The following is a 16178-nucleotide window of genomic DNA, read 5'->3' as shown; positions in this document are numbered from 1 at the left end:
TAAGCCAATTATTTAAAAAAAAAACTATTAAAGGAAATCAGCAAAAAAAAAACTTGAGTAATCTGTAATTGTAGATTTGTTTAACTTAGCTTAATTGATAAATTTTGAGCAACATTATTGCATTTAAGAAGGCAGGTTTTAGGGGCGCCTGGGTGGCTCAGTGGGTTAAGCCGCTGCCTTCGGCTCAGGTCATGATCTCAGGGTCCTGGGATCGAGTCCCGCATCGGGCTCTCTGCTCAGCGGGGAGCCTGCTTCCTCCTCTCTCTCTCTGCCTGCCTCTCTGCCTACTTGTGATTTCTCTCTGTCAAATAAATAAATAAAAATCTTTAAAAAAAAAAAAAAAAAAAAAAAGAAGGCAGGTTTTAGAACCAGCACAAAACCATATTTGTCAAAACTGCTGCTTAACCAATATAACATTTGAAAATAATTTAAACTAAAAATAACTTGTAAAAATGTTAAAATATAATTATTAATTTTTAAAATTAGGCTTTTTAAAAGTATTTGAGATGTTTTTAAAAGGGTGACCTTTTTAAAAAAGTCATTTGTAAATCTAAGTTGTAAATCTTAGTTTCTCTTTCAAAAAATGATCTTTTTTCTATTTGCTTCAAGTTATTTCTATTAAAAAAAAAAAAACAAAAAACAAAAACAAAACAGAGGGCCCCCATGGGGCCTAGTCAAGTAAGCAGCCAACTCTTGGTTTGGCTCAAGTCTTGATCCCAGGGGTCACGGGGTGGAGCCCCGGCCCGCTCCGTGCTCAGTGGGGAGTCCACTTGGGATTCTTCCCTCTGCCTTTCACTCCCCTTCTGTACCTGCAACCCCCAGAATGTTCTCTCTCAAAGAAATATATAAATAAAACCTTAGAGAAAAACCATAAATGAAGTAGAATAAGTATTTTAAAACACCAATTACTTCACTAGGGGAATGGGTAAGTTATGGCTTATCCAAACAGTAAGATACTACTCAGCACTACAAAGAAATGACCTATAAAGCCAGGAAAAGACACGAAGGAACCACCAATGCATGTTATTAAGTAAAAGAAGCCAATCAGAAAAGCAACATACTCTAGGACTTCAACTATGTAACATTCCAAAAAAGGCACAACTTTGGAGCATGAAAAGGTCAGTGGTTGCCGGGGGTTAGCAGGGAAGAAGGGATGAACGTGGAACAAATTTTTAGTGCAGGGAATCTATTCTGTGTGATACTATAATGGTGGACACGTCATTATGTATTTGTCAAAACCCACGGAACACACAACCCCAGCAGTGAACTCCAACGTAAACGCTGGACTCTGGGTGACAATGATTTGTCAGTGGAGGTCCCTCAACAGTAACAGATGGATGCACCTCTGTAGTGTGGGCTGATGGTGGGGGAGGCAGAGTGTATGGGATTTCTGTACTTTCCTCTAAAACTGTTCTAAAAAATAAAAGCTGCTTAAAATTTTTGAAAAATATTAATTATTTTAAAATCACTGCAATAATTAATGCCTTTCATAAATGTTAAAAGAATGTTTTTAGAAATAATTCGTTTAAAAATGCCATTCCCTTTCAGAAAGTTCCAGTTTCAGTTTAAGTACTATTGACCTTGAACTCACAATGAAACAGGTACTTGACCTGGTGTTAACATTCATATCTCTTTCACTGCTATAAAACCTGTCAGCGAAAAGTAAAACCAGTTATATATGCTATAATCACTAAATTCGTCTTGTTAAACATCAATAGGTATTGATGAAGACTGGTAGCTAAATTAAGCTCAAAGTCAAGTTGATTTTATTTTGCAACAATATAAATCTTTGGGAAATATGCAGACATTGAATCATTTATTAGAATTAATAATACAAGCATTTGAGAATGAAAGTACAATAACCCTTCTCAGCAAACCCTTTCTCCCTCTCCTCTCTCTTCCTTTTAAGGAAAATCACCTTTCTTTCATGGCTTTTCAAACTATGAATTTTCTTAGTTTCTGGGTTCTTTCCCATTTAATTCTTTCTCCCTATTTTTGGCAATTTTTTATTGCAAAAGAACAAAAAATGTTCAGAACAAAATGGGATAAAATAAAAGCTAATTAATCTAACACTTACTAACTGACCTCATATGATTTTTGACTGATTGAGGGGAAGAAGAGGAGGAATAGGGCATCTCAGGCAAAGAGAAACAACTCCAGTTTAAAATCGGACTTGTGTGTATTATCTTTAAAGGTAGTTTATGTTCTGGAAGCCTTCCATGCAGGTAACACAATACCTGTTTAAATGACAAATCAGTTTTCTTTCTTTGAATTCATTATCTAAATATGACAGAAAATAATGGTCTACTGCTTAGGTACATTTTTACCATGAATTTCATTCAGTGAAGCTGTTCCTTCGTGGCAGTGTGAGGAAGCGTCTGATCCACTCCCCCTCCCTGCCACCTGCCTCATCCCTGTCTTTAACCTCATAGTGACTTCGAGCTTTAGTCTTCGCTTTACCTCTGGTGTTCACTTGGCCTCCTTAAGGATAGCTTCTTAAGCATCTCAACACAACCTTGAATGTGCACCTGCCCCTACTTCTCCCTTCTAACTCCTGCCCAGTCTCTCCCTCCTCTTTATGCAGTGAGTCAAGAGTGTGCCCCAACTAGGAGGAAGTATCACATCAGTCAGCCGTCTGTACAGAACGGGGAAGAGCTGTGGAAGGGCAAGGCTGTATTAAGAAAAACAAGAACCAAAAATCAGGGTATGGGAGATCTAGTCTGATTGTACTAAACTATGTGACCATCACCTAATTTGGCTCTAATTTAATTTCATTTCCTGTTCTGAAAAATGACGGGGGTCAGACTGCTTCAGTGATTTCGAAACCTTACAGAACTAGTGCCTTGGGACTGCCAAGGGAGTCCAGGAAAAGGAGCTGGCTGAGGGGAGGAAGAAAATTCCCATTTTTAATCTACCTTATATGCTGTGCTTCTACGTGAAATTCCATTTGGAAAAACAGAAGACGTTTAGAAATCATTGGATTAAATGATCTCCAACAGCCCTTCCAGATCTAAAATTATACCATAGCAGGAGATTTTTTATTTTCTTCCCTGCTGCCCCCACCAAAAAAGGTTTTCTTCCAAATACCGAAAAAAATATTCCTAGATTACAGGCTGCCTCTGAGTAACTTTTATATATTTTCAAAACCACTTGACTGGCTTAAAATCTATTATTTAAAATTACCTGGAAGAACACAAGACCATGAAGTTCCACTATCAAACCAGATGTCCAAAATATCCTGACCAGGCGCATATTCCAAAGCATCAGGACCACCAACCTAATAAGATAATGTGAAAACCTTTAATTATGCAAAGATCACAATATACACAATAAGGACCAAAAAGTCTTAAAATAATCAAATGCTTACAAGCATTAAACTCACATTTTAAAATGAAACTTAAAACATATCTATGTATTTTGCAATTCAGTACAACTGCCACATCCGCATGTAAAGATGACTGTGGCCACTTAATGACATATTTACCAACATAGATATAAATTGTTTTCATTTCTTGAAACAATCTTCTAATTTGGATTTTTTCATGTGTGAAGCAATCAGTTACCTCGAATTCAGATCCTACAAAATCCTGACATACCAACATTAGGAACTACTCTCAGACTAACAACTGTATCTGCTTAGTCAACTAAATCAGTTAAAATCAATCTGGGCCCTCAATAAGATAATGAATAACCCTTGTACTTTACTGCCATATGAAATACCAAGCTTCTACGGTTAAACAAAATCATCTACTCTCAAACTGCACTGGCTCCTAATTCGTAGGCAATGAATTCATTAACTTTACACCATGACAGAACAACTTTTTAACTCCCAGGAATCCCTCATGTTGTCATTAAGTCATGGAGTGCACACAGAGGCTGTTAAATCACACGGAAATTTACCTGAGATAAGACTTCTTCAGGAAGAAGTTGCTCAGGAGGAAGAGTCCACCAGACATCGCTGCCATGTTGTTCCACTAGTTTAATAATGTGCTCAGTGGTCTGGCTATTTTAGGAGGGAAAAGGCAGACTTGCTCAATGAACTACAGTGATTAATACCAAACATTTAAAATTAAGAAACTGCTAAAATAGGGCGCCTGGGTGGCTCAGCGGGTTGGGCCTCTGCCTCCTGGGATCAACCCCCGCATCAGGCCTCTCTGCTCAGTGGGGAGCCTGCTTCCCCCTCTCTCTGCCTGCCTCTCTGCCTACTTGTGATTTCTCTGTGTAAAATAAATAAAATCTTAAAAAAAAAAGAAAAAAGAAACTGCTAAAATAAAAAAAGAAAGAGAATAGTTATTTTCCCATATCAGCAGAATATTTTTTCCTATCTTTTCATCCAAACTTTAGTGGTATTATCTTCAATTACTTGTTTACTTGGCTACAGCTGTCATCTTAAATTCAATATAAATAAAATCAAACTGAGCACATGTACCCTTTAAAATAAAGAAGACTTCTTCTGACATCCCTGTTTTAGTTACTGATTTCCCTATTTCTATCAATCTGTTTTCTAACCAGGGATGTATATTCAAAATCTCCTACTTCTCTTCCCTCTCCCTCCAGTGTCCTCTCAAATTAAGACCCCACATCTGTCAATTCTACCTTTGAAATATTACTCAAATTTGCTCTTCTGTTCTGATGCACTGTCAGTCAAACCTCATTGTCTCAATACTAGACTGATGCAGTGGTCTGACTTTTCCTCTATTCTCATCTTTTTTTTTTTTTAATTTAATTAATTTATTTATTTGATAGAGATCACAAGTAGGCAGAGAGGCAGGCAGAGAGAGAGAGGGAGAAGCAGGCTCCCCGTTGAGCAGAGAGCCCAATGTGAGGCTCGATCCCAGGACCCTAAGATCATGACCTGAGCCAAAGGCAGAGGCTTAAGCCACTGAGCCACCCAGGTGCCCCTGTTCTCATCTTTTTACTTAATTTTTAAAAAAAGATTTGAGAGAGAAAAAGAGGGAGGGCACATGCTCATGGGGGAGAGGGGCAGAAAGAGAAGGAAAAAGGGTCCCAAGCAGACTCCTCACTGAACTCGGGAGCCCCTAGCAGGGCTTGATCTCAAGACCCTGAGATCATGACCACAGCCGAAATCGAGAGTTGGATGCCTGACTGCACCACCCAAGCGCCCCTCAACTCTTTAATTTAAACCACACATCTTTGATAGGACTGTATTCCTAAAACTGCTTTTATCACACCAATCCCCTTTCTAAAACTTCCAGCGCTTACAGGACCATGTCTAAATTCACCTACATGAGAGGCAAGGCCACACTAGAGCATGGACTCTGACAACGGATATCCAAGCCTATACCCTGACCCTGCCACTTTCTACAAGTACGATATACATGAGTACTAAAACGTCACGTACAACCATGCCCAAGTACGAAGACGTCTCTAAGTCTTGGTTGTGAACTCTGTTAAGGAAAATTCACTTGCTCAAAAATATTTACTGGGAAGCTCCAATATGTTAGCATTGTTCTAGGACGTGGAAGTACAGCAGCTGACGAGGCAGGTCAGACTCCTGCACTAACGGAGCTTATACTGTAGCAATCCGAGACACTTCCCTCAGAATGCCTGTCAACTGGGACGCCTGGGTGGCTCAGTTGGTTAAGCGGCTGCCTTCGGTTCAGGTCATGATCCCAGCGTCCTGGGGTCCTGGGATCGAGTCCCACATCGGGCTCCTTGCTCGGCAGGGAGCCTGCTTCTCCCTCTGCCTCTAGCCCGCCACTCTGTCTGCCTGTGCTTGCGCTCTGTATCTCTCTCTCTCTCTCTAACAAATAAATAAAAAATCTTTAAAAAAAAAAAAAAAAGAATGCCTGTCAACTAAATGAGATGATCCACGAAAATCAGCATGTGCCCAATGCACAGTAAAAAGCCAATTAATACACATCAAATGAATACTGAAATTGACCATATCTTTGTGAAGATATACAACTATGAATTACTGAAAAATTAAAATCAGGGAAAATTTATCCTGAATTTTCTTATAGGAATAATGTACTTTTCATTTATTGACATCACAGTTTCCTCTTGTTGCTTTCCATTGAGTCAGGGGACATACAATGGTCAAGAGCATGGACCCTGGAACCACACAGCTTTGGTGCAGTTCCCAGCTCTACCACTTCCTAGTTATGTGACCCTGGGCACAACACTTAACATTTCTGTGTCTGTCTGTAAAATGCAAATAATAACAGCATCATCAAGACAGCTATTACAGATATTAATTAAGCTTATATATAAAATACCTAGAACAGTATCTGGCACATACTAGTAAGTATTATATAAGCATTAGCTATTATTCAAATTGCTTAATTAATTTACCTTTGAAGTCACGTAAATTTAGACAGTAATTTTGTTAACCAGAACACATGCCCGTATTAATATTTACAGATTAAAATACATAAACTATAGCTAATTTTTGAATTATCTTCCCTTCTACCACTTTCCATTAATGCAAGTAACAGAATTAACTGCAGGCCCGTACGAGTTGGCGTACATGGAAAGAGTAGAGCATAGGAAAAGCTTTATATTCTTAATCTGGATCTGCTTCTCAGTAATCAGGACTATGTAGGGCAAATCATTTAACCTCTCTGATAATTCATAGATAAAATGTTTATGAAAAAACCATTGTGGGAAGCAAAAATCAAATGGGTATTATGAATCAGGTTCTCAAAATGGAAATTTTTTTTACCCAAGTTTGTGTACTAGGAAAGATAGATTGAAATAGTATAATACTAGCAGCATCTATTTTAAAGAAATTAAAAACAACAATGTTAAAACGGGCACAAGTCCATATTTCTTGTAGTCATACATTTTCAATGGACTTTAACAGTAAAGATAAACTTTTGTGATAGGAGACCATAAAAACTTTGTGCAATACCCAGTTATATGACAATATTTAGTTATATATTACTATTTTATATAGTTTGCACGGACATTTTAACAGTAAAGAAAATAGGAATATACTGGAAATGAAAATATGAATAACCTAAAGCTATTTTTCTAGAACAATCCCCTCTATACAGATACTAGCAAAGTGCATTTACATATACACAATTGCAGCACATACAATGTTTGTACCAATTTTGAAACACTCAAAGAATGATTCTAAATATGAGTGTCATTTTGACTTTTTGTTCTTACAATGTTATCATTAGACTGTAACTTTAGGTAAACACTAAAATAAAACAGTAAAACAGTTTTAAATGTGCTGGAAATAAATAGAGTAAAAAATAAAACAAAAAGCAAATAGTTCAAATTTCATCTTAATTAGGAAATAAGGAAGAGATATGAGGATTAGTAATATCAATCAAAATAAAAGCATCCAGGTGTAGACCACACACGGTATTTTCCAAAGCACTTTACGAGGACTACTGATGTGGAGTCACAGAAAAAAATATTTAGTTGCCCCTGACAGGCACACTGTTTGTGCCTTGGGGATCCTTCAGTCAGTCAACAGCCTACAGAAGTGACACAGTTAATGCCAGGCCTTAAAACTGTGTGTCCTAAATCATCGTTCAATTCTCTGCTTACTTCTCGTTTTAGCTTCTCTAACTCATCTATCAAGACCGCCACTGTAAATTCACACTTCCGTTCCCTGGCGTTTGCTAACCAAAGGCAAAAAGACTCCTTACCCACACACAGTGAACCCCCGACCCAGAGACGAAGTTAGGGAACCAGTCAGTCTCTGGAGATTACAGTGTTGACAGAACAAGCACCAAGTCCAAAGACCGGATTCTACCTGTGAATTATTAGGTACTGGCAGAATACATCATAGTATTTCTCTGAGCTTCAGTTTCTGTGAACACTGGGAAAAGCTGTCAGAAAGAAGGCTATGTGAAAAATTTTATTCTTAAAAAAGGAAAAGGTCCTAGTATTTTACTCAGTACCTTAAAATTAGAGATGATGCGCATCCATTTTAAAAGACCAAATTCACCTCTAATGAGACCAACTTCTTTTTTTATATCCCTAAATAGCAGATAATTCAATGAAGTTTTAGAACTCTAACTAAAAATACCAAACAATAAAGAAAGATCCCAATTTTGCAGCTGACAAATGATTAAAGCAACTGCAAAGTTCTACCAAGTTTAGTCAATCAACTCTAGAGTCTAACTAAAATTGAAGTTTTGTTACATTTTCTTATAAAGATATTCGTAATTCATTCACATATATGATTTTTAGTGTAAGAAGCATTTTATATACATCTTATTTACAAATATGTTTCTAAAAAAATAAGTTTTTGTTCAGTGAGGAGGAAAGTCTGATTTTTTTCTTTTACCTAAGAATACTTGTTACAAATGACATAACCACACAATGTTATCTACACTAATGATTATTTTTTTCATCTTACTTCAAAAAAGCTGTCATAAGTAAAATCACATATTTTATGTAGTGTAAATGGCCCAGTACTTAAAGAATTATGAAACACTTTAAAGAGGGGAGGGCAGAAGCTCTGCCTCATTAACAGAGCAAGGCTTGTAATATTTAAAGCATGACGAGCTTCCTTACTTTTTATTATGAAATATAAAAATATGATGTACTAAATGTACTTTAATAAGCATTATGTTCTGCAACTCAGTTCTGTTTTGAGATCTTAGAACATTATATTCCTTATATTTTTGAAAAGAGGAAAAGAAGCTAAAGAGAATTCTGGAGCTAGAGGATAAAAACTGAACAAAATTTATGATAATAGGAATGCAGACTTCAAAGATGGCCGTCTCACAATCCAAACAAATCAAAATTTAAGTGCACAGATCTGGTACCACAAAGTGAGAACGTTTTTTTGACTTGTACTCTGATGGTCTGAATGACCCTAAAAAATTATGGCAGAGAATTTTAAAAACAAAATTTTCAAAAAATATATATATATATTGGTGACCCACAAACTTGAGGTAACTATCTTACATTGTTAAATAAAGATAAATTTAATGTTAGATCAAACAAATCTGAAAAGATAATTTGGAAAAGAAATACAAGCAAATGCTACACAAGTGCTTAAAAGATAGTCGTTATAAGATGTAGCAAAAAGCCAAATGTCAGGATGGGCTACATTTATTTGATTTTCATACAGAGGGAACTAGGCAATTATTAGGAGCTAAGCGAGCATTTTAACGGCTGCACATTCATCCTTCCAAACGGACTTAGATTATTTCTTTGCATCATCATGGTCCCTTATAATCAACTGTGTGAGACATCCTTACATATCTATCTTCATACAAAAGACATTAGTCTTGTTTCCTTACAGATAAATATTTTACAATTACAAGTATAACTGTTTATAATGAAATGGAGATTATGCTTTAAAAAGTTTTAAAAACAATTTTAAATAATATTGTCTTAAAAATATGTATTTCTTACTGATATTGAGTATTCTTCAGAAAAAAAGGAAGGAAAAAGTCCAAATTTGTCTTTGGAAATTTAAGAACTCTTCCCTTATGATAATAATATCCTATACTTAACACAAACATATAGTTAACTTATAACCTAAAGGTCAGTCTAAATTATTGCTGATAAAAGTGGGTGAAACCATTTATCACTACATAATCTATATACTTCCATTTTAATGCTGTATTTCATAAACCAATAAATCCATCATAAAACTTTGTACTTTGCACGAAGGCCTTATCTAAACACATTCATTACGTGTCCCTCCTTGGGTTTCAACCAGTGAAAATTCACTAGGCAGTATGAACACTGTAACACCTTCCAATCATTCTAGACTTTGTTATCAATGGAGCTAAAGGCTTATTTAGCGTGTTATCAGAAGTTATGCAGCATTAAGATCACTAAGCAAGGAAGAAACTGTTGCTGTCATTTTACTGTTTCCTGTGTTTTGTCTTTATTAAAGGAGAATATTAAGGATTATAAGACAACTTTTCTTCTGCAAGTTACTGGAATAAGAATGAGGTAAGAGTCTAAATGATTCCAATTTATTTACTAAATTTATATATTCAACTCTAGAATACAATGAAATTTGAAGGGCGATTCTATTTTTAGTTTAATCCTATACTTATGTTTGAAATGCTTTAGGAAACAATTTTGGAGAAAAATTTTTTAATTTAATGAACATCATAAAATTTTTTCACCAAAAGGTCGTTATTCTTAACATGAGCAAGAGGTAGTTAAAGCTAGCACACAGGGGCACCTGAGTGAGGCAATCGGTCGAATACCTGACTCCTGATTTCAGCTCAAGTCATGATCCCAGGGTCTTGGGATCAAGCCCCGCATCAGGCTCTGCATTCAGCAGGGAATCTGCTTGGGATTCTTCTCTCTCCCTATGCCACCCCCTTCCTGAACACTCTCTCTCTCTAAAATCAAAAAATAAATCTCAAAAAAAAACCCCAAAAACTAGCACTCAAATTGAACTGGAAATTCCTTGATTGCTTCTAGTAAATTTCTCATAATTTCCAGAAATCAGGGGCTAAGTTTCCTAAAAGCATGGATTATTGCCATAATACTGCTGAATGGTATAATCATCCAAAATAAACAACTTCTTTTCCTTTCTAGGTGGTGAATGTTCCTAAATTTTACCTTTTTTAATAAAGTATTTGTCTTTATTAACTAGGAAAAGATTTCTACCTAAGTTATAACTGCAGATTCAGAAAAATCAATAACGTAAAGTCTGAAATGGAATTATATCTTTAGCAAATAAAAATGCAACTATAAAGTGCAGATGAAAACATTAATTCAAATCAAAACTAAACATCAGAGTTTCAAATCTACCAGTCTCTAAACCTATTTAGAGCATGAAAAAATCAAGATTTTCTTTTGTGAAAAAAGTATAATTACGGTTTTAACTTACAAACTTTCAACCAGAAAAGCAGAAGGAATCTTCTGGTTTGCTTAATGGGGCTATCAAGTGTAACAGCAACTCCATGTGGACTGTGTGCCAATTTCCAGTGGAGATGCTGTTACTTTTGATGGTTACCAACTCACGACAGTAGAAAGATAGATCCAAGAAAGAAAATCATAGTCACTTGATTAACTTGCTTACGGAGGAAAAAAGATAACCTTTCATACTATTTTGAAAAACTGACAAATCATTAAGAATTCATATCCATCTTCTTATAACAAGTGTCATGTCACATGAAGGACCGGACAATGGAAGATTAGTGTCATCACTTGGAAACGGTGTGCAGGAAAATGACCTATGAATTGACAGACAATTTGGCTAAGTTTGTCTGTCATTTTTGTAGGCCAATATTCTGTATATCTCTTCTACTTCAGAATCAGAATTCAATGAGCATCATGCAAGCAACACAATGGGAGATGCACAGAAAACAATCTGTAACACAAATGTGTGAATATATTGACTATAAATAAAATACAAATAACAGCTGATGAAAATTTGTTTGTGTTTTTCTGACAAAGCTCACATTATTTCGTCTAACTTAGTGACTGCCAGTCGACTTATACCATTTTACTGCCATCATTAAATAATGGTCAAATAAACCAATTTGTTGTTCTTGTTAATATATACTTATGTCCACCTGAATCACTTTGAGGAAATTCCCTAAAAATTCTGTCCTCAAATGGTAGAAAGAGAGAGAGAGAGAAACAACGACAATGTCTTATAAACGTTCCTTAAAAGAAAACTCCACAGTGTGGAATTTTAAACAATACTTGTGTAAATTTATCTAAACTTTAAGGTATTGAGGTATCACTGGTTCACATCAGACCATGCTCTCAATTACAAGACAACTGAATTACAATTACCAGAACAATGTGAGCAATGGTATTTAGGACACAGAGCCTTAGCTCTCCAAACTGAAGTAGTAATACTGAAGTAATAATACTAAAGTAGCCTTACAATGACTTCCTGGCCTCTAACCTCTAGTTACTTTTCCTAAAATATATTCTCACTCCTCATGCCTATTTAAAACTTTAAACTACTTCACCCAGTATTCAAGACACACTACAATTTGCCCCAACTGATCTCACTTGGTGTGCATCTTTCTAAAACCCTCCTCCCAAAACCCCACAGTACTTTCATGGTTCCTATTTAGGTGCTATGCTTTCCCCCTCCACGCCCTCAGCTCCTGCTGATCCCTCTACTTGCAAAATACTTTGGCCTGTTTCCTACCTAATCATTACGCCCCACTCAAATGCTGTATCCTCTATGGATAAAGCAAATGAGCTGTTTTATGGTTCGGTGTTTGCCCAAGGCAATGCCTTCAGTTCTTCCCTGAGCCATGTTGCCAGAAGGTGTCAGATCACCCATGAAGCAATGATAAAATGCGTATTTATTTACTTATTTATTTATATTTTTAAAAGATTTTATTTATTTGACAGAGAGAGACAATGAGAGAGGGAACACAACAAGGGGAGTCGGAGAGGGAGAAGGAGGTTTCTTGCTGAGCAGGGAGCCCGATGTGGGGCCTGATTCGGGATGGATGACCCGAGCCAAAGGCAGACACTTAACAACTGAGCCACCCAGGTGCCCTAAAATGGATATTCAAATTGTGAAGGAACTGGGGCTGCTGGGTGGCTCAGATGGTTAAGGGTCCAACTCTTGATTTCAGCTCAGGTTGTAATCTCAGAGTCATGGAACTGGGCCCCACACTAGGTACTACAGTGAGTGGGGAGACTGCTTGAGATTTTCTCTTTCCCTCTCCCTCTGCTTCTCCCCTCCCCTCTCCCACTCATACACATACACACACACACACGTGCGCGTGCTCTCTCAAATAAATAATCTTTAAAAATAAACAGTAAACTGGAAAGCATCTTTCACACAAAAAACACTAAGAACTACCTAATATGTGGCTAAAGATAATTTTTTTAAAAGATTTTATTTATTTATTTGACAGAGAGAGATCACAAGTAGGCAGAGAGGCAGGCAGAGAGAGAGGAGGAAGCAGGCTCCCTGCTGAGCAGAGAGCCCGATGTGAGGCTCGATCCCAGGACCCTGAGACCATGACCTGAGCTGAAGGCAGAGGCTTAACCCCACTGAGCCACCCAGGCACCCCTAGATGATTAAAACAACAAAAAAAAAAACCCAACCCACTTTAATCAACATTTAAAAAAACCCTAAAATACATGCAACAATTTAAAAAACCCTAAAGAAACACTGATAATGCTGACAACAAAAAGTAGAACATTTTTGCAAAAATTCTGGTGATCCCCAAAGTAGGGGCAGCATTCAATTCTACATCTACAGTCTCTTGAAAACCCCAGTCCTTACCTTCTGGCCTCTACGCACTCCCTAGATCCTCAAGTGATAAAAGGTAAAAATATTCATCAAAATAGACTCAAACTTTTTACTCATGTTAAAACATGATTTAGCAAAAATTCCATTTACCAAATTAAAACAAAATTACTCAAAGAAAATGAAAACTTAGGATGTATTCCTAAAAGGAATGATTAATATTCCCCTTTCCATATCTGTTAGTAACAGCAAGACGAAAAACCTCCCTAGTTTACTAGAAGATAAACTAGCCAGCCTTGATCTCACGATGATCTCAAAGCAGGAACCATGTTGATCTTGTTCACTGCCTCAAGAAGAGTCTAGCGTCTACATCAGGAAACAATCTTCTTTCTACCATATAAGCTTTTCTACCCTGAACGGTTGACTATGCCCATGTATTATCTTTTCAAAAGAAAAAGAGAAAAGAGAAGAAATCGTTGGGAAGTTAAGCATCACTAGAATAAACATAATTTTGTGCATTAAAGAAACATTATAGTTTCTTTAATTTTGAAGATCTATAATTACATAATGCCACTTCTATTAAGAGACAGTAGCTTATGGGCAACTGGGGGACTTAGTCGGTTAAGTGTCTGTTTTTAGCTCAGGTCATGATCCCAGCGTCCTGGGATGCAAGTCCCATGTTGGGCCCCCTGCTCAGTGGGGACCTGCTTCTCCCTCTTTGCTGCTCCCTGTGTTTGTGTGCTCTCTCTCTCTCTTAAATAAATAAACAAAATTTTAAGAAAGAAAAAAGGGGGGCGCCTGGGTGGCTCAGTGGATTAAGCCGCTGCCTTCGGCTCAGGTCATGATCTCAGGGTCCTGGGATCGAGTCCCGCATCGGGCTCTCTGCTCAGCAGGGAGCCTGCTTCCCTCTCTCTCTCTCTCTCTGGCTGCCTCTGTCTACTTGTGATTTCTCTCTGTCAAATAAATAAATAAATAAATAAATCTTAAAAAAAAAGAGAGAGAAAGAAAAAAGGAAGGAAGGAAGGAAGGAAAGGAGGGACAGCCAGTAGCCCAAAGTAAGAGACCGACTCTATTTCCTAAAGAAAAACTGCATACCGGGATCCCCTCCTGAACGCTGTCCATCTTTGGATTCCTGACACCTGACTCTAGCACAATGCTATAGGCACACAGAAACAATGAACTCCATGGAAAAAGTATCAGAGGCTCTGCTTCTAAGTATCCATATTGAAAAAGTACAGTTGTTAAAATGTCAACCACATGAAAGCAAATTATATTTTACTCCCATCAATAAGACTGAGTATGTGATTTAACTTGTATCACTTCTCAACAGTCCATTTTTCTACTTTTGAAGAAAACATAGCTCACTTTAAAATGCTAAAAATATGTAGAAAGAAGTCTACCTGTTGATCAAGAATTCATCTTTTGTCTTGTGATGAAACACAGGGATTGGAACACCCCAAACTCTTTGCCTTGATATACACCAATATGGCCGTCTGTCCATCGTTTCAACCATGGCATTCAGTGCTGATCCAGGAATAAATTTCACTTTTTTTAACAATTCCTGCAATTGATTCACAAATCAAATCCAGTGAGAGTAAGCAGATATCAAATTTTCCAGAACTGCCATGATTTATCCTAATGGTTATTTTGGATGTTTATTCATATGTCTCCCTCCCCGTATCCAAAAAGCTAAACTAAAAAGTTACAGATTTTAGACCAAATGAAACTAAGTTTAAACAGGGCCACAAAGGATCTAATAATTAACATCTAGAGCAGACTTCATCATGAGAGGATGTGAAAAGAAACCACATACTAACTTCCAAGCACCCTAGATCAAAATTGGCAGTAAGAAGGTTAGCAGAAGCATTAAACTCATTAAACTGTAGTTAAAATCCATTCAAGCTTGATTTCAATGATAATTTTTAAGTACTTAAAAAATAAGCTACTGTTTTAGGTCAATAAACAAGCATTACAATAGAATCTAATTTCATATAGTATGGTTTACAACACAGAAAACACTCTCAAAATCAGTTACTTCCCATTTACTTACTCTCTTTCAAGAACTCCTCCTACCTCCAGCCCCACAAAAAGTTGTTTTTTATTTCATTTGTCAATTACCAAAAGATGAACTGTATAGGACAATGTCCAGTATTACTCTCCAGAAAGGCCAAAATACATTACTGCATTTTTGAGAATCTCTTTATCCACTAATTAAAGCATTTTTCTATTTCCAGAGTGATTTAAACATTTTCCTCACTTAACCTCAACTACAAGAAATCCTCCCCCTGGGGGCGCCTTGGTGGCAAAGTTGGTTAAAAGTTGGACTGTTGGTTTCTGGTTTCGGCTCCAATCATCATCTCAGTCTTGAGATCAAGCCCCCAGTCCGGCTCTGCACTCAAAGGGGAGTCTGCACAAAACTTTCCCTCTGTGCCTCCCCACTGCCCACTCCCTCTCTCTGCCCACCTCCCAACCCTCTCTCTCAAATAAATAAATAAATCTTAAACAAAACAAAACAAAGTCCTCCCCCAAAACCCTTTGTAGCACCACCTACTGGCAGAATGGCAACATCTGCAATTCATTTTAATTAAGACTTGCTTTAGGTGGCTCAGTGGGTTAAAGCCTCTACCTTCAGCTCAGGTCATGATCTCAGGGTCCTGGGATCGAGTCCCACATTGGACTCTCTGCCTGCCTCTCTGCCTACTTGTGATCTCTGTCTGTCAAGTAAATAAATAAAATCTTTAAAAAAAAAAGACTTGCTTAAAAAATCCAGGAAAAATGAACAGACTGTATATTTGATTTTGTTAAACAATAACTATTACTTTTATAAAATGGTAACAGTGGCATTGGAATTACATCTAAATAGTCCTTACATTTCAGATACACCTGCTGAAATATTTATGGAAGACATAAGGCCTGAAATTTGCTTCAAAATAATCCAGTGGGTAAGAAGTAAAAGATAGGGATGGTAGGAGGAGCAAAGATAAAAATAAAATTGGCTTGGGGTGCCTGGGTGGCTTAGTGGGTTGAAGCCTCTGCCTTC

At 37.0% G+C, this 16178-nt stretch overlaps 1 protein-coding gene across 1 annotated transcript in view; it reads right to left on the bottom strand.

Annotated features, from left to right (window-relative positions):
* Nucleotides 1-16178, bottom strand: part of IARS2 (isoleucyl-tRNA synthetase 2, mitochondrial) — a 59625-nt gene that overhangs the window by 15810 nt on the left and 27637 nt on the right. Inside the window, exons 12-14 of the mRNA XM_059146622.1 lie at nt 14539-14699; nt 3901-4003; nt 3184-3277 (exon numbers count right to left, since the gene is read on the bottom strand). Coding sequence (XP_059002605.1) covers nt 3184-3277; nt 3901-4003; nt 14539-14699 — 358 coding nt within the window. The remainder of the gene's footprint in view (nt 1-3183; nt 3278-3900; nt 4004-14538; nt 14700-16178) is intronic.

Source organism: Mustela lutreola, chromosome 14 (assembly GCF_030435805.1).
Source record: "Mustela lutreola isolate mMusLut2 chromosome 14, mMusLut2.pri, whole genome shotgun sequence".
NCBI lineage: Eukaryota > Metazoa > Chordata > Mammalia > Carnivora > Mustelidae > Mustela > Mustela lutreola.
The sequence above is the reverse complement of the archived record's forward strand: the minus strand, read 5'-3'. Positions and strand labels throughout refer to the sequence as shown.